General features: G+C 36.3%; 1 protein-coding gene across 1 annotated transcript; it reads right to left on the bottom strand.

Annotated features, from left to right (window-relative positions):
* Positions 1-283: 283 nt before the first annotated feature.
* uqcrc1 (ubiquinol-cytochrome c reductase core protein 1) lies at positions 284-19,193 on the bottom strand. Its single transcript, XM_082136877.1, has 14 exons — positions 19,097-19,193; positions 15,681-15,853; positions 13,719-13,859; positions 13,436-13,522; positions 9,253-9,382; positions 8,913-9,111; positions 6,803-6,882; positions 6,601-6,716; positions 6,372-6,515; positions 3,618-3,778; positions 3,427-3,512; positions 1,233-1,321; positions 1,057-1,132; positions 284-604 (listed from the first exon to the last, which is right to left on the bottom strand). Exons 1-14 carry the CDS (start codon positions 19,176-19,178, stop codon positions 540-542), a joined length of 1,629 nt encoding a protein of 542 aa, XP_081993003.1. The 5' UTR covers positions 19,179-19,193; the 3' UTR covers positions 284-539.
* Positions 19,194-19,378: the final 185 nt, after the last annotated feature.

Raw genomic sequence — 19,378 nt, forward strand, 5'->3', positions numbered from 1 at the left:
TATCTGATTTTTTTAACTGTAGCTCCTTTGACAGAATCACTAGATTGACATCCTCAGAATGCTCCCTAATGCGCGTATGTGTGCTTGTGTGTGTTGATAGTAGCAAAAATAACCAATCATCCTTAAAATATTTTAAAAGAGGTCACGTAAACATCCTATATTCTTTAACTATTTCTTTAACAAATACACCTTCCCTTCTCTCCTTAACCCACAAATAAGTTTACAGCCCATTTAGAAGCTGAATGAGTTACTTTTTCATGAAGCAACTGAAACAAATCAAATAAACACTAGATGTGACAGGGTTTTATTTGAAGTTGGTTTGAGAGCTATTGCTATATACAAAAAGGACAAATAAAACCACAAATTCATAAATAGCTCTGCCCCATGTCAGACATTCCAGATGTATATGTACCAAATTATTCCTCTTCATCTGAGCTTTGGAAAGAGATGACAAATATGCTACCCATCAAATTCACACAAGATAAGGGTATGAATAAGACAGAGGACAAAAATTGCAGAGCTGACAGCCCAAGGAACAATTAAAATCGGAGCCAGTACATAGCACTTCTCATTCTGTTATAATCTGGCAGCTGCTCTACTGGACCTGCATAGAGAAAGAAAAGTATGAAAGGTTAAAAAAAAGAATAATACAAGTGAATTTTCATGACTCTTAATACTAATTTCAATACCACAGCATTTGGGCTGGACGTGTAGCAATTTCTATCAATTAAATTCTGATAGCAGAATTAATCATTGGACCAACTGTCCATAAATAAGCTGCAGCTAGATCCAGAAAATAACCATATTAGGGATGTTAATGATTACAAATTGATTAATCTGATAATCGAAATGGTAAGCTTATCTATTGATTAAGTTTAGAACAAAAAGTTCAGGAATCATGAGAGCAGATGGTAAAATAAACATATGCAGACATTTATATGACATCAGTTATATGACATGCTAATATAAAAAAAGAAGCACACATTTATTCATTTCAATGTAGAATTGCAAAAAAATATAAAAATGTATATTAAATATAAAAATAAATGGACTCACCGACTGCAGACACAGCTGGGCATTTGTCATAGATGTATTTAGAGCAGACATCACGGACAATCCTGGGAGTCACAGCCTAGCAAGACAAAACAAAATTGCATTCTTAAAATCTTCAAATTAATCTCAAACAGTGCAGTCACTCATCCACTGTGGGATTGTTAACGTGGACAATTTACCTCAATTCTGGCATCCCACTCTGCCAATGGGATGCGGCGACCATAATTTAATATGTGCCTGCCAATGTCATCACAAACAGGTGTAGTTCCTGAGAACAGAAAGAAGGATATTATAGATAGAAGTAGTCTGATAGAAAGGGGAAATGTATATAATTATTATTAGTTTAAAAAAAAAAGGTGAAGAATCTGTATTACTAGCCCTACTGTTGGTGCACATAATATATTATTGGACAATGGATAAAAAAATAAAGAGAAATTCTCCAATACCTTAAAGGTATAGCGGAGGATGTTTTACTTCCTGGTGGGTAGTCTAAACTATTGGTCCTCCTAATTGTCAATCATTCTGGTGAATCAATCAAACTTTTCAAAAAGTGGAGAGGGCGGGTCTTATCTAAAATTTGGAAAGATCCTCCGCTATACCTTTAACTGAAAATTTGTTATAGAATACATGTGAGCACCAGAAATTACTTGCGTGTATAGTATTTGACCAAAAAGAAAAGCGTGTTTTGCAATAGGTTACGTCACACTGTGAGGCAACGTGTTACGTTGTCTTTGGGCTTGTTTCAACAGCGATAAGTAAAGATATTCAGTTTTAAATATTCGGATTATGTGTCAAGTAGTAGTAAGCGATTACTTGTGATAATATCAGACAATCACAATGAAACAAGCCCAACTACAATGCAGATTAGATTTTGAAATAATCCTCAGTGACATGAGACTAACTTGGTTTAAAAAAAAACATAAAAAGGTATTTTTTCACACAAATACTTGCTATAGCTTGAGTAAAACTAATGTGCTTGTCATATTAGTAGTAAGGATTGGCTCGATACCACTTTTTATTTCCAATATAGATAGATACAGTAAGCCTGAGTATCTGCCAATAACAATGCCATTTGTTTTTTATTGTTCTTTTCCAGTTAAGCTACAATTACAAATTACTGTGTGTTACAATATTGCTAAATGTATAAATATAGCGGGTGAATTATGTAAATGATGTATATTACGATGAACTATGACTTTCTCCACTGACATTACAAGTTGTACAAATTGTCTCTAAGGATGCTGATTTTTAGAAGGCAGCTGTCTGACTCTGAGATGCCAAACGGGTACTTTGATAGTTGTGTGATGTGGGAGTGGCATAGGTTAGTCTGCAGGACAGAAGAGAACATGACAGACTTTATAATAAAACAAGAATCAACATTGGTTTGGCTTTTCAGAGATGGCAAGAACTGAGGAATTTGAAATGTACACGTTGTGAAACGGAGATGCTGTTATAGAGATGCACAGATTGTATTCTACATTACCATATGTAGCTCTCTAACAGAGTTGATTGTAAAGGATTATATATTGTAAAGTCATTTCATTATGGTTGTTGTAGCGCTGTGCTGGAATTTATTTTCAAGGATGCACTGTCTATTAATGGGTGTAGGCTACAGTAATGTCTTCGGCGAGTCAGCTTGAGATCTTTTCCATCTAAACTGGTTATATCTCTTAAGGCCTAGTAGTGAATGTTTTAATGAACAGTAGGATAACCATAATCATCTGCAGTCACGCAGAGCTGAAGCACAACCAAAATGTTTTTTCCGCAAAATGCATGCAGTTTTGTTTAACCGCTAGATGGAAAAAAGTTACATAGTGTACCTTTAAAAAACACAAAATGATCACCGTACTAAAAGAGACAGGGATAGCTGCAGGTAAAGGTCCTTGCACACAAAGTCCAAAATTTTGATATGCGTTTTTTCGTTTTCGGCATTCGGTGGCTCTGAATTGTCAAAACACCTCTCTAAACGCTTGCTACGGATGCGAAAAACGAAATAAAAAATAATAATTAAAAAAACGAACCCGATCCAAATTATTTTTTGATGGGCAGAGGCAGTGTGCAAACATGATTGACACAACGTGAGGTCACATTTTTACGTGCAAAAATTTCGGACTCAGTGTGCAAGGACCTTAATGGTCGTGCCAAAAAGTGAATTGCTACAGAAAAAAAACCTAACCCTACCCCACACCCTGACAGACAGCTTTTAAGACCAATGATAAAGATTCTCCACATCATCACGCTCATTACTCCAACCTGCAGATACCCACACTTGTACTAAAATACAACTGAATCTGTGCTAAATACATAGATTTGATGCAAAGAGAGAGAATGTATAGACTGTGTATGGGTAATGAGTATGTTTGAGTTTATTACCATTGAGTTGTCCCACTAAGCTAGCTTTCAAAGCATTTTTGGCTCGAGCCACATCACTCTCAGTCACTGTGGTGCACAAATTCATCCTGTAATATAGAAACATCAATTGATCACCTCAAATAGGACTATAACACATCAGATGACAATTGTATATACTGTCAGGAATAGCTGAAGGCATGCCAGTGACTTACCAGGCATTCTGAGCCCAATGCATCATGTCCTCTATTTTATGTTTGTCTGTAACAAAATAAATACCCAGCAGTCCAGTGTCACTGTATGAAGAGTGGAAAGCCTGGAAACTGTGACACAGGTTCAGCTCTGCAGCCAGGCGAGCAAGACGACTGCTTAAGTTCTGTATACAACATACAAATAAAGACATGATCATAATGCAACCACCATTTTACTTGATAAATTACAATTTGTACCATGCTTAGCTAATTTACAATTAAAAATTATTTCCATTGTTTATGCCCGGCATTAGAGTTTAAACTAGAGAAGGTACGTAAAATAAAAACTATAACAAATACTATTATAAAAGGTGTCTGCAAACCATTTTTCATGACAACATAAACAAATAAGACATCACTAACAGGTTAAGTAAAAGTATATTGAATATATTCAGCAAAATACTTCGCTCAAGTTACTTTTTCTAGTAGACTTACACATTATGGACATTGAATGGCATCAATTTCATGATGTACTTGACAGTATTTGAAAGCTCAGGCTTTTATATTGGTACCATATCAGTTATTTTGCATGTTGCCAATAACAATACAATGTACTGATATTGAACATACATTGGTCAATACTGGATATTTAATTGATTATGTTAATTTTCCCTATTTTTACCCGTAGATTAATTTTGTCATCGAACTTACAAGTTTATTCTTTAAAAACAAGAATATATATTTTTTCCATATTGTACACTATAATGTTGTGATGCCCAAATTCACTGGTAGCACGTAATATATAAAAAGTAGGGGTGTAACGATACGCGTATTCGTATTGAACCGTTCGGTACGTTGGACCATTTTTCCTGCCGACCAAAATTTCGTTATTTCAAATGTAGGCGGGTCGCGCGCTCATACAGAGACGTCGGCCACAACATTGCCCGAACATCAAATGGCAAACGTAATGTAAGCGGAACGAAACTGCTCGTTATTGTGTGGTTGAAGGACCGTTTATCAGTTTGGACCAGTGCAGCGCGAGCCGATCGGGATCATGCGACACTGTTACTACACAGCGCTAATAGCCTAAAGAAAGCATTTGAATTCGCCACAGAAGTAATAACATCGCTGCGAGATCTAGTGAGAAACATTCACATTTCTCCGTTATTAACGGATCAAACAGCGCGTGGAAACCAGGAAGAAACATTGTGCCATGAATGAACTATGTGTCCACAGATCAGCAACATTCACCATGGATTTACTGTAGTAACACTGACTGCAACCATGGAAGTTTGGCAGGAATAGTAGGCTATAATGCTTTCAAGTAACATTACGTCGGTTTTATTTTGACATTATGAATACAATTGCTGCCCTCAAATGTTAATCTGAACTCAAATAAACCTGTTTATAACTACTACAATATTACATTTCATTTTTTCCAAGGAGCTGTTTTGTTTTATGCTCCTAAGAAGAGTCAATTATAGCTCTAGAATTGCTCAAAGTAAAAAAAAAAATCATACTTTATTGTGTTAGTTTTAATAAAAAAAAAGAATAAAAAAATAAATAAAAATCAAGGATATTTCTCTGGCATTTCTTTCTTTTTGCTGTATCAAAAACGTACCGAACCGTATCAAACCGAACCGTGACACAAGTGTATCGTATCGAACCGTGAATTTTGTAAACCGTTACACCCCTAATAAAAAGCTATAAAAATATAAAAAGCTTTTTATTTTTATTATTTTTTTCTATTCAGACAAAATAGTATAACGGCATGAAAATAATCATCAGTTACATCATTCCTGTGCATGGAGAAATCGAGAGACAAACTTATTTACAATGGCCAAGTTTAAAGGACAAGTTCGGTATTTTACACTTAAAGCCCTGCTTACAGATCGTTTCTGATGAAACAGAACGGTTAAGATTAAAATTTGGACACATGCTGCTGTCCCGAGAATTTTAGGTTTCTTTCGCTTTCCCCCCCACCCCCAGAATGGCTGCATATGGGCACTGAAACAATCCTTCCTAAAAATGCATTAAACTTTCATTTACAAAGACGTGAAACTCACAGAGTGGTCAGGGGTGTTCACTGATATGCTCACACAAAAATTGCTGCAAAAGATGCTTTCCAACAGGTGTTTAACCATTCGTTGAGAGCTTGAAAATAGACACTCCAACCCAGTTGGTGGCGGAGTAATACCGTACCTCACAGCACATCCAATACAAGTCAATGGACATCCAATACAAGTCAATGGAGTTGGACAAAAACTACGATAAAACCTGTTGGAAAGCATCTTTTGCAGCGATTTTTGTGTGAGCATATCAGTGAACACCCCTGACCACTCGGTGAGTTTCACGTCTTTGTAAACGAAAGTTTAATGCGTTTTTAGGAAGGATTGTTCCAGTGCCCATATGCAGCCATTCTGGGGGTGGGGGGGAAAGCGAAAGAAACCTAAAATTCTCAGGACAGCAGCATGTGTCCAAATTTTTATCTTAACCGTTCTATTTCATCAGAAACGATCTGTAAACAGGGCTTTAAGTGTAAAATACCGAACTTGTCCTTTAAGGTTGCTCTATGCTGCATTTCATTAAAACAGAAAGAAAGCCTCTCATACTAGAATTTTCCAGGAGCCATCTTGCAAAAGATTGCAAGAGAAATCAAGAATCCCTTAAGTTAATCAGAATCAAATCGCAAGGTACCTAGAATCCCACTTCTACTCAATACATGCAACAACAAAAAAAGTTAAGGAGAAAGAAATTTAACCAATGTAATAAACTAACCTTGCCACCTCCGAATGTGATGTCATAGCTGCCAATAATGGAATTGGCAACCATGAGTGGCACAATATCAGGACTTGCAGCTCCAGCTCCCTCTACAGCAATAGCAACATGTGCTAGTGGCATTGCATCATCACGCATACGAATCTGAAAGCAAGACAGGATCAGACCAACGGCAAGTCAAGTAATGGCAAAAAAATTAGGCTCTCTCACACATACACGCAATTCATACCTCACTCCCAGTGAAACGGCATGGGGACAGAACAGGTACAGCATCACCCTCGTATTCAAAAGAAACACCACTGAAATGCTGCTTAGCCAGAGCCACAAGGTCATCATGGTTCACTCCTACAGCGGTGCAGAACGACAGTATTTAAGCGATAAACTTTGCTGTCTGTGGCTTTTCAAGTTTGATAATAGTTCAAGAGCAGTACCTCCAGCTGTAGCCAGGACCATGCGAGGAGCTTTATAATGGCTATTGATGTATTCCACCAAATCATTACGAGTTAGTGTCCTTGAAAATTCAGAGTACAAACAAAAAAACATTATTTCCTTTAGGAACATGTTTCATTGGGTATGTTTACAAGTAGGGTTGTTCTTGGTACCAGAGCAAAAATGTTGAATTAAGTAATTTTAAAGGGATACTCCACCATTTTTTCATATTAAACTATGTTATTCCCTTAACTAAGACGAGTTGATACATACCTCTCTCATCTCAGTGCGTGCACTTAATCGCTCTGGCGCGCGGTGACACTTTGATAGCACTTAGCTTAGCCCAGTATATTCAATGGTATCTAACAGCAATGAATTTAGATAACTATAATGTATGGCGGAATAGCACTTTTGGGAGTACTTCGACTCGGTGCAGTAAAAAGTCACGCCTGATCCTCTTCCCACTATTGACAGAAGTGAGAGGAAGAGGATCAGGCGTGACTTTTTACTGCGCCGAGTCGAAGTATTCCCAAAAGTGCTATTCCGCCATGCATTATAGTTATCCTTTTTAACCCGCTTAGAAAAGTGCCACGTTTTATTTTGTGTCACCCTACTTGATCGTGTAACTACTCGTGTAACTGTTTTTAAATAGGGAAAACGTTGATGTGTTTGGTCACTTCTAAATTCATTGCTGTTAGATACCATTGAATATACTGGGCTAAGCTAAGTGCTATCAAAGTGTCGCCGCACGCCAGAGCGATTAAGTGCACGCACTGAGATGAGAGAGGTATGTATCAACTCGTCTTAGTTAAGGGAATAACATAGTTTAATATGAAAAAACGGTGGAGTATCCCTTTAATAATGTTGTCCGTTTCGTGTCATCCTATGGTTATCACTGTCCTTCATCGCAGTTTTCGATTCAATTGCGCATTTAAATATGGTTGTCAATCCAGAAACTTTGCAATGTACTAAGCAGCATGAAAAACTAAACTAAACTGAACTCAAATTGTGAATGGGTAATAAACAAAGCAAGAGAAGAGCCCTCTCTTTATAATCAATAAGGTTGTCAATCTCTAAAGTTCACTGAATTCTGCACTATCAAAAACGTGTTTACACTTTGCTGGTTAAAGTGAAAGGATTTGCCAGTGTGCGGCTCGTGTTGAACAAAAACTTGTACGTTTTCAGTGGTAACAAGTGGATTCTGACATACTAACACACTGACTAGCTCCTCTGATAGGCCATTGTGTTCACGGTCTGAACAAATATGATTGTGATTGGCTACAAAGCTCAACGCTTGTCAAAATCATGCTGTAAATAGAAATCTTTGATGCTCAGAGAGCACTCAAACAAACACGAATGACAGTATTTGAATGCAGCATCTATCGAATATACCCGGTATCGACTGGTACCGGTAGTACTGGTTCATTTGACAACCCTATTTACATGCACTTATTTTCATCAATCCAAATTAATCCAATCCGATTTCAGATACTAAAAGTTTTGTTTATATGAACCCTAAACTTTGCAGTTTCACATATTTTCATTTGTGTGTGCATTTATGCATTTCGGAAAAAAAACTTCAGCACAGTGCCCCTAGTCACTGCATTGAGAGCCAGATAAATGTCACCACAGCTACCGCGAGCATGATCGTTTTTTTGCCCTTGATGACATGCCTTAAAGGAAAGCTGACAAATATGTCAGAAGAGATTTTTTGCAAATATTTTGGAAATAATCAGTCTCCTCCACTGACCAATTCGTAACACATAAATAAACATGCATGCTCGTAAAAAGTCAAACTTATGTAAACAGATCTTATTATAAAAGGGCTCTTGTAAACATATACGCATCACAGCACCGCGCATGTGCTCAAGGTATTTTTTAAACCGATTAAGAAGATAGTTGTATTCAAGCATTTACATGCTCAGTTTTTTTTCTTATTGATTGGATTATTTCAGGTCTACACACACACACACCTTTCAAAAATGTATTCGGATCAAGCTCAATCCGATCGACTGAGGTATTTACATGACGTCTTTCAATCTGAATGACACACGGGTCAAGCATTTGAAACATGAAATACAATATCTTGCATCCTGGAAGCTGTGTGCATACCTGGCATTGACAGAGGGACCAAGAACACTATGGCCCAGAGGAGTACCCTGGAAAGCAGTAGCATGAAGCAGATCCAGGCAAACATCCTGCAAGCTACCTTCCACCTCTTCCAGCTCTCTTAGCACCACACTCCTCTGCTGCTCCATCTCAGCCTCACTCAAAGATGAGCTCTGCACTACTTCTGCCAACAGCTCCACCGCTAGAGGGAACAACACAATAAAGAGACATCATTAGTAAGATCTTAAAATACCATTTTAGATCTTAATTTACATTAGCATAAATAAATTGTGTCTGTTTGAGAAATGGGTCTATTTAATAGTTCAGTTGTTTGTTCTCTAACCTTTAGGCAAGTCCTTGGCAAGGGTCTTCATGTAGTAAGCAGTGTGTTCCCGAGAGGTGTATGCACTCAGGTGAGCTCCCATAGACTCCACTGCCTGTTCAAGAGCAGACTGTGGGTGCTTCTTTGTGCCCTTGATCCAAGAATAGTTTGGAATACGAAGGAAAGCATGCAAATTAGTGAAACGGTTTTTAATTGTTTGGCTAATAGAATGGGTTGTGGTGTGCAAGCATTCTAAAAGGAAGGCTATTTTCACAAAACAATATTCATGTTTTTTCCCCCCACTATAAACAGAAATTCTGAATTATACACCATGTGCTCATAGGAAATACTACATTCATTAATTATTGCAAATGTCAACAACCTGAGCTCAGGTCAGTTATCACCATGTGAAAACTAGTAAGCAAAATGCAAATGTTAGAATCTTAAGATGTATAAAAGTGGCTACAAAAAAGTTCTTTAGCTTTGAATACCAAGTAGAAAGTGTTCAAATTGGACAACGATACAAGTGAGAAGAGGTGAATGAGGAAAAGGAGGGGAAGGAAGGCCAAGAAGGACATTAGCCTCTGATGAGACCTGTGCTGCTCTTTCATTGACCATATTCTTTCCCATGTATACGATACACGTTGAACTGAGCAGAAATTTCACATTAGAATAATATGTTGACCGACTCTTACTGTATTTGGTTGAATATTTCAGTCACAGCAGTTTTCCCTCAATTATGGTTCTATATTTGTTCATTCAAATCTTTTTACAGTAAATATTGCAAATGTATACAAAATATCTGATGCATGTTCATTTGAAAAAACTGTTTGATTTGTCCCAATAGCTTGAGATTTGTATTTTTAGTTTTGCATTTATAGTTTTCGTTGAGTAGAAATGCGTTTAATCAGCATTAAGGAAGAAAAAACATTCAGGAAGAACATAAAAGAAAATTGAAACAACTAGGACTATAACAATCATTTAGTGAGATATATTACAGAGAGAGTTTTTCTTTTGACAACTGATGTGGCATATGCTGCCGTTTTAGAACATGAGTCTTAAATGCATAATATAACTAACTTTTAGCATTCCATCTCTTTTTAATGCAATTCCAAAAGTTAAATGTTCACACAGAGATACTGTGCTAGCAAAGTTACTGAAATATTTTTTATTATGGTTACTAACTTAATGCTTTTCCTCAATAGGGCTGGGTATCGATTCAGATGCCCCAATTCGATTCAATTCAATTCCGATTCACAAGATCTCAATTCGATTCGATTTTTCATTCGATTAATTGAATTCAATCATTCCATTTTCACTGGCCCCACTACAAAGAAAGTAATAAATGAATAAAATAGTTATTGTTTTTGCTGTTTTTGAGCAATGTATCCTTGTATTGTAATAAATAAGGTTATGACACCCAACATTTTAGATACCAGTGAAATTTAACAATTCTCTTTTCCAATTTTTATACCACAGCTAAAACTACAAATATAAATTTCAAAGATTAAAAAGAAGTAAATAGTCATTAATAAAAATAATAAAAAAACAAAGAATTAAAATACAAGGCATTCAATAACACAAATAAATAAAATTTATGAAAGGTACAAATGAAATAAGTGCTTTTAAGTTTTTTTTTAGGTAGGTCTAACAGTAGTTTTCAGGTACAGAAATTGAATAATGTAATCAAATGTAAAATAACTGCATATAATCTTCACTGTACAAATTAATTATAGGTTAATCCTTATTAAAGTTATAAAAACATTATTCAGTGAAGAGCAGGGAGCGAGTTCTTTGTCTTTTGTAGTTTGATTAACATTAAATAACCGACAGCTGCAGGAATACTAGGTTGCTTTAAGACTAATGCACAGACCCAATATAATGATACTAGGGGTGACCCCGAATAGTCGAAGATTCGATGCTTCGATTGGAGGAGCCTGATTCGACTACCGATCTCACGGTCGAATCTTCGCAGAGGTGTTATGAAACGAGGATCATGCCACTTTGGCTGTATGAGGGCGCTCAATGTCTGATTTCACATAGAACTACCGGTTTTCTGTCAATACGTTAATATTCAGCCTATTATGATAATGCTGTATATAAAAATGTGCAAAGAAAGAAGCTTTTAATAAATATTTTTTTAACGTGCGTGAATAAATCCAAACACCCCGTGACAGATTTAAGTTTCACTTTCAATCCGTGACCGACAGAGGAGCGTCTTGGCGGCAAGGATTTAAATCTTTAATGTCTGGGATGAGAAAATCTAAAGTGTGGATGTACACCATCAGAAAGGATATTCTCCAAGGCTGGATTTAGCATCAGGAAAACCAATCTTTCACTCTGTCTGTATCCGTTGGAGTCTTTTGTGCGCGTGGATAAAATACATTCTAAAACACTTAACTTGAAAAACGTTTAACGACTCAATCTCCTAAAATAGCTAAATTAAAAATATAGGAGGAACGCATTGCGTTCATATTCTGGGTTCATCTGCACATAAAGTGTGTAGGCTACTGTGTACATTAAGCCACGTTAAAGTGCCTTTTAAGCGTTTTAAAAGCTTTTTTCACGTTAAGCATTTTAGAATGTCCTGTGGAAAACCAACTTGTTAACGTTGGCCGGCAGAAGTGCAAATAAAAACTATTTTAGGAGATTGAGTCGTTAAACGTTTTTTCACGTTAAGTGTTTTAGAATGTATTTTATCCGCGCGCGCAAAAGACTCCAACAGACACAGACAGAGTGAAAGACTGGATTTGTTCTCTCGATCAGGTAGGGTACAAGTGGTTTCAAAACTTTTCAGCCGGTTCTAATTAGATTTTTGGATGCTGTGAACATTTTTAGCTAAAAAGACTGCCGCTCCAGTTTAGCATTTATTGTTGTTTCTGCAGTTAAAAAGACAAAGTTGAAAAATCTGGCTACTATCGTTTTTTTTTATAATTTCTTTATTTTAATTTTATTTATTGATCTGTCAGGGTTATCTAATCTAACTATTTGTGGCTTGTGCTTTAAATATATGTTCCTCTGCACTTTAGGCATTTTGCACACATTTGCTCATCTTGTGACTTGATTCTGATTTATTTCGTTTCGTTTTTTTATTTATTAGAAAGGTATATTCTGTTCATATTTAATTAATTGTTTATTTTTTCGGTGCATCGATGTTGTGCTGTACTTAGAGCCTGTCGCACAGGTAATTTAGCCGATTAATTATTTTTATTTTTTTGCATGTGAAATGCAAATCCTGTCTGCAGTGTGGACTTTCTGTAGTTATTAATGTTATTTCTTAGTTTTATTGATCCAAAGTGTTTTTATACATTTTTTTCAATATCTTTGTGTGATATTCTGTACATCGTGGCTTTGAAATGTTAAAGCCCCGCCCCAGCCCCATACACATGATTCGACTATTAGTCGACTATAGGCAAGACTTGACGATTCTGATTCGAATATGAAAATCCCTAGTCGGGGACACCCCTAAATGATACACATGCGCTCTTTACTTAAGCCATAACCGACTTATGTTTACTTGGATACTCGCAAAGGCGGGCATTTTGAGATAAATTTGTGTGAATTTGTCCTTTTAAGCGCAGGGAGACGTGAAATAATTAATTTTATTATTTGCATGATCTCTGAGACGCTCAGCTGTGAGCACTGCACAGACAAAACTGCACACACAGTGCACTAGAGTTCTCTTTCGCCTGAATGCTTAAAATAGCATGCAAACGAGGGGAGGAGATGAGGATTGAGGAGCGAGGAAGCTTCCTAAGGAGTCATGAGCGAGGATACACAGGTGTCTCCTTCCCTAGCATCCTAAGGGGGTGGGCGCAAGGAAAGGAAGCAAGGGAAGGAAACGAGGATGCACAAATAAGAAATGAGAAGCACCCATTACGACTCGTGGCTATTGATAATCGATATCGAATCGACCACATTAAAAATAAAAATAAAGATTAATCTCAAAATATTTTTTTTTGCCCAGCCCCATTCCTCAAAAGGTGTCATTTCAATGAATTTGCACTTTTGCATGCAAACATTTAACTTAGACTGTAATAAAAAAATTGAGCAACAATCAAAATTTAATGATGTGAATATATTATAATGCATTATGCCATGATATAATTCTGACACGCATCATAACTCGTATTGTGAAACAGCAATACCCTAGCCCTAGTAACATTATTAATTTAGAGAGAACGAGTAAAGGTATCATGTATACTTTAAATGCCATATGCTCCAGGAAAAATCCGGCACCATTATTCTTCTCAGACTCATATCTGCTCCCACAACCAATCCAAAGGCCGACCTGCAAAAGGCAGACAAATGAAAAGCACAAAGGATTAAGTTAGCAGTGCTCAGTACTTTTGAGATTGATTTCCTTTTAGTTAAACATGTTCATTTGTAAATGGAAAAGTTAAAAGGACAGTTACTTAGGCTTTTTTCAGTTCCTGTTATTTTTATGAACACACAGACTATATTAGCCTATAAAAAAAGCAAGTCACCGTGCAAGTGGCCTGGTTGGTCTCTTCAGATGCAATCCTCAAGCCATTGCTTAAGGTAGTGAGACGAGTTTCTGAAACTCCGAGCAGGCTCTGAGCATATGATACAGAGGCCTGTCCTCGTCTCAGAGACAGCAGAAGAGGCTAAAATAAAAAGACAGACATAAGAATATGGTGCACATTCTTGTATCAATTTTAAAAAGCAAGAAAAATATATATAATAATAATAATTCACAGAATAATGCAATGAACTAGAGCTGGCCGATAAAACAAGATTTGAATAAAGTGTTTGATTTGGCCTATAGCTAGAGATTAGTTTTGTGTTTACACTTTTCAGTGTCTAAGCAATTAAGGATTTTATAAGAAAAAAAGTCGATAAAAGATAAATCAGCCATTAGCTTTTAAAATGAAACATGAAAGAAAATGTTTCACTCAATGTAAAATAAGACAGGTCTTTATTATAAATGTAACAATGACTTAATGAAAGTGTTTTAAATAAGATAAAATAAAAATAGCTATGCTTCCCTACTTCTGACACGATGACAATTTTTATTATTATTTTATTGTCATATAAAATAAATGAATCATGTACAAGGAGAGAGAAAAAGTGATATAAATTCAACTCAAGTATTTTTAAATTAAGTATATTGCATATAGATGTGCCATGAATATGAACGTTATACTATGTTCATGTTTAAGATTTATGTATTTGAATCGGCTGTTTCTGTACTCATACATTCATGTTTTCTGATTGCACTTCACCACTTTAGAAGCATTACAGTAAACAGGGAATAGAAGTGGGAGAAACAAATCTTGAAAAGAGATGTGAGAATTTATGGAGAAAATCTAGAGATTCATAGGGAATTTCAGTACGGTAAATTAGCCATTCGTGGGATATATTGTTTAATAAACTGAGAACAGATCAAAAGTGTACAGTATCTGTTGTCTTACAATTTCAGATTCTTTTTCATAAAAAGAAAATATAATCAGGAGAAACAGAACACAGTGGACAGAAAAGAGCTCTTGCAACAGATTTATTTATATCCTTTATTTTTACCCCATACACCTTTTTACCTCTCATACCTTTTACCTCTTTTATGTCTATAAATGTATTAATGTAAAAAACATTTTTTTATAAATGTAAAAAATGTGGTGTGTGTGTGGGGGGGGGGGGGTATTTTTAAATGATTAACATGTACACAATACTTTTGAATAAATTTTTGTAGACATAAAACAAAAAATTATCATAGTATATTTTTTCTAAACTATATGAAACCAAAATGAACGAACAGCATTTAAGAACTTGTCATGAGTTATGATGTATATATATATATATATATTTTAAACAGTTTCATTCTATTGACACTCGTATAGGTCACGGACTCACATAATAATAGAATGTTCTAATAGTCTAATAATCAAAATAAATGAGCTCTTCGTCAAACCATATTCTATGCTGTTTTGTTGTAATTGTGTGATGCTGCATTGAGGAGACAGCGCTCCATGCCTCCATCTAACGTATTTTTGTTATTTGATTAAAATTGACTAAAGGGAAAAGTCACAAAAATTAATAAAGGTATACAGTTTGGCAATATAAACCGATTAAAATATTCTCTATATCAGGATGACGTAAGTTTTCAATGACCTTGTCAGGTAAAATTTCATGTTCCCTAACCAAGAAGAAAAAGAAACATAAAAGTGCAATATCTAACTTTCTAGAGTTACAAAGTGACTTGCTTACAGAACTATTAAAAACTCGTGTCTTGATCCTCGAAGCTCTAACACACTAGAAAGAGATCTAACCTTCAGTGTAACGGAGCTATCATCAGCTAGCTCTCCGGCATTGACAAGGCCAATGACAGCCACTGTGAGCATGGTGATCAACTGTTTAATATGCGCGTACTTAAATGTAATGTTTGAAATTCCTAAAGCCAGTATTAAAATGAAAAGCCATGCAATACTCACGTAGCGAGCTTTAACAAGAGCTCGATTCACTGCCCCGCTGATCCGCCACATAGAGGCAACCATCTTGTCCACAGTGTGCACCGACTCCGTGCGAAATGTTCTTCTTCTTTCTTCTACTTCTTTTCTATTTAATGGTGGTTGGCAAACCAGCTTTGGTGCATTTCCGCCACCCACTGGGGTGGAGTGTGAAGCGTTGATGTAGAACGTAGAAGGGAAAGAAAGGAAAGCAAAACAAACACAAAAAAAAACACCTCAATTCTATACTCTAATAAAGCTGTGGTCACTTTTTAATTAAATTCTTAAATGTCAGCCTTTTCATTACAGCCTTTTCTACAACCTCTTCTATGAGCTGAGATCTTTCTTTGTTATACCAGCATATTTGAGAACAACATGTTCGGCTGATTCTGCTAATCCACATTTGCTGCACAATTCAAGTTTTAAAAAGTGATTGATTCAAAGCTGTGTGTCCAATTTGGAGTCATGGCATTATTGTGTCATCCCTTCTTTTGTCACAAATTTCCGTGTCCACAACTCTTGCCATGTATGCTTAATTATCTTTTTAATTAACCCCTTCATTCCAGCTTTCCCCAGACGTACATTAACATTTATTATTGAATACTTTAAAGCCTTTTTTGCCAACTCATCCGCCATTTCATTTCCCACAATCCCCCACGTGAGCAGGAATCCACAAAAGATGACTTTTATTCATAGATATTGAAATCTGAACAGGGATCTTTGAGAATATCCTGTCTTGCGTCAGATTTTCCTTTTTAGGCTTATAAGGCTTGATAAAGAATGAAGAGCAAATAACCACTTGTAGCAAATGAACCAATTGAATAGCAATAAGTTCTGAGGAGTAAACAGATAAGAAATTAGATGTTCTTTTACCTATTTTAAACTCCAGTAGTGAAATGACTTCTGCTGCAGGTGTATGCCCAGATTCAGGATCTTTTGAGCCGTCAGTATATTTCTTTACAATAGGTTCACTCTTGATTTAAATATTGTTTCACCAACAAATCTTATGAGATCATTCTCTGATGCTAATTTATTTCTTCCAGCAAGTGCAGACCGACCAATGGCATTGGGAATAACCAAGGAGGTATAGCTGATATTGCCACTGTCAGACTAATTTCATAATCAAAAATTCCCATTCTTTGTGCATCATTATTAGCATCCAATCCGAAACTGGCTACTTGTGAATATTCATATTCCCAGCAGTTCTTAAGAACGTCTTTTACAGGGTGATATTCTTGTATCCTTTCACTGATACCCAATAAACCAGTGTTTCTCAACTGGTGGCTGGTGGGTCTCGACAGTTTTGAGTGGGTCACAGAGTGTGCAGTCAAAGTAACCACAACAAACGTAATTCAGTGGCTGCATCCGAAATTGCATACTCTCGAGTAGGTACTTATTTTGAATAAGAAATTACTTCACAACCATTAAAAAAGTTCTATATAGTGTTGTACAATATCAAGAAAATGCAATTACCTGCCTCCTTGTTTATTATAGATGCCTTTTTGTTACACATATTTAGCCAGTGTAATGCATTGCATTCAATGTTGTTATTTATTTTGTTTGTAAAAGATGGCTTATATTGTTTTGGCATAGATGTACAGTAATTGGTTATGTATGTATATGTGACTGTGCCAACCCATGTTAAGAGGAGCAGAAAAGTGCGATTATGTGTGTGCGCTAGAGGACTCCTAGAACTTTAAATGAACTCAGCCATCTTAGCTGAGTTTACTGTAGTTCAAGGACATGAAGAGGTGGACCGCTTGCACCTGACTGGAGAAGGATCTGGGAAACTTTGGAGGAGTGTCAACCAAATGCCAGTTGTAAACAAGGAGTATAAAAGACTGATGAACGGACTGCCTCGGGGGATACTGATACGCCAGAGCCCCCGACGCCTAGAAGCCCAGAGCTGGGGACAAGAAACCCCAAGCAGAAGATAAGAAGCCCAGAGCTTACTACACCTTTGTTTCAAAGCATGACTACTGTATTTTATACTTAAACGATTAAGTTGTCTTCGCCTTTTATATTTTTGTTTATTATAAAAAGAAAAGTAACCAATTAAAAGAAATTTAATTGATTACAAAATCTGCCTACTGAGACTTAGATTTATGATGCTGGAAGACTTTTAATGAGAACATACCACAGAGGAGTCTTCTGACCAAATTGTAAGTACCTTTTGAATGCTTACGGTTTAAGTCAGATTTGACTTTCTTTACCTTACCTGAGAATAATAAATAAATAGGTAAAAGGTGTTAAGAGTAAAGTACACACCGTAAAACAATAGTATGAATGTAATCTGAACGTACAAGATTTGTCATGTTGTCATTGTCGTGTGACCTAACAGCGTTAGTTAGGTCGCTTAACTGCCATTCATAAATCCTCTCCTGTGGCCTCATGGGATAGTAAAGTGTCCATCATATGCAGAGTTGCAGACTTAAGAATCTCACTGGAAGTAGTAGGTCATCCAGGTACTTTTTGCCTACTCTTTTATGAGTACTGTGAATTCGGACATACTTCTTGTGTCACATACTGTTTTCCAAATACTTTCTGATGCAAGACTTTTATTTTGAAATAAAAAAATATTTATACTTCTGTCAGACGCAGTAAAGAGTGCCTGAGAAAAACGGGTTGTCCTGATTTAGTATCTGCGGTCAGATGAGATGTTGTCAGGCTATATGTCATTATTTTTCATAACGTGTTACGATATAAAAAGCCTAACCTCAGAAAAGCAAACTTTTTTAAAATTCTCTGTTCATCATTGTGCTTTTAGCAAATCTCTATAAATATCTTCTGATTCTGGTGTATAACCTTTATTTGTCTTTATCCTCAAAAGTTTTACTAATTCAAGGTTTTTTATTTCAAAACCATTTTTTGTTGTATAGGCCTACCATCACACACTTTCTCGCAAGAAGATCATGATGTTATTATTTGCCTTTAAATTTGGTCATATACATGTAGCCCAGGTACGAAAGGTTATTTATACAAAAGCTTCTTTTTTTTTTTTTTTTTTACATGTTCAGATGTTACACATAAAGATTTTGTGTACAGGCCCGAGGCCATTTCCACCAGCCATGCATAAGTTGTAGCAAAAGGCCTTGAGAGCAAGGAATACAGCCAGAAATTTTAGGCAATTTATGTGCCATATGGCATGCCAGGTACCATATACTTGTTGCCCGTTGCACAAGTTCCCCAGCTGTCATGACAACTTTGTGCCAGGACACTTGATCCCAATTCCTAGATGTCCTAGTAAAGACAAAGTTGCAGCCTGAGGCCTGGCTAAAAGAAGGTGTACATATGTGAACTTAATATGTGTTTGAGAAGCAAGATGTCGTCATATTTGAATCAAGTTATATCCCCAGAAAGGACACCTCCTGTGTAAAAACACCAATTTACTAGTCCCAAACCTGCTAGATGCGCCAGTAGAAAGTGTCTGCAAGTCCTTGCCAGATTCTCGCTAGTCGTCCAAGAAGTAAAGAACACAAACATCACTTGTCCACCCTCAGCAAAGCCACTGTCGCCATGGACTTGAAAGTGAGAGGAGGTAAGAAAACTGTAAGAAAAGACTCGGAACTTGCACATTTAGCAGAAACAAGCAATTTCAACATATTGAAAATATGTATCCATGAAGTCCATCGTCATTTCTCTGTATTTTATAGGATGTGTGACAAAAAGTATTTCTGCATGAT

Source organism: Leuciscus leuciscus (genome assembly GCF_965113295.1).
Source record: "Leuciscus leuciscus genome assembly, chromosome: 14".
Lineage (NCBI taxonomy): Eukaryota > Metazoa > Chordata > Actinopteri > Cypriniformes > Leuciscidae > Leuciscus > Leuciscus leuciscus.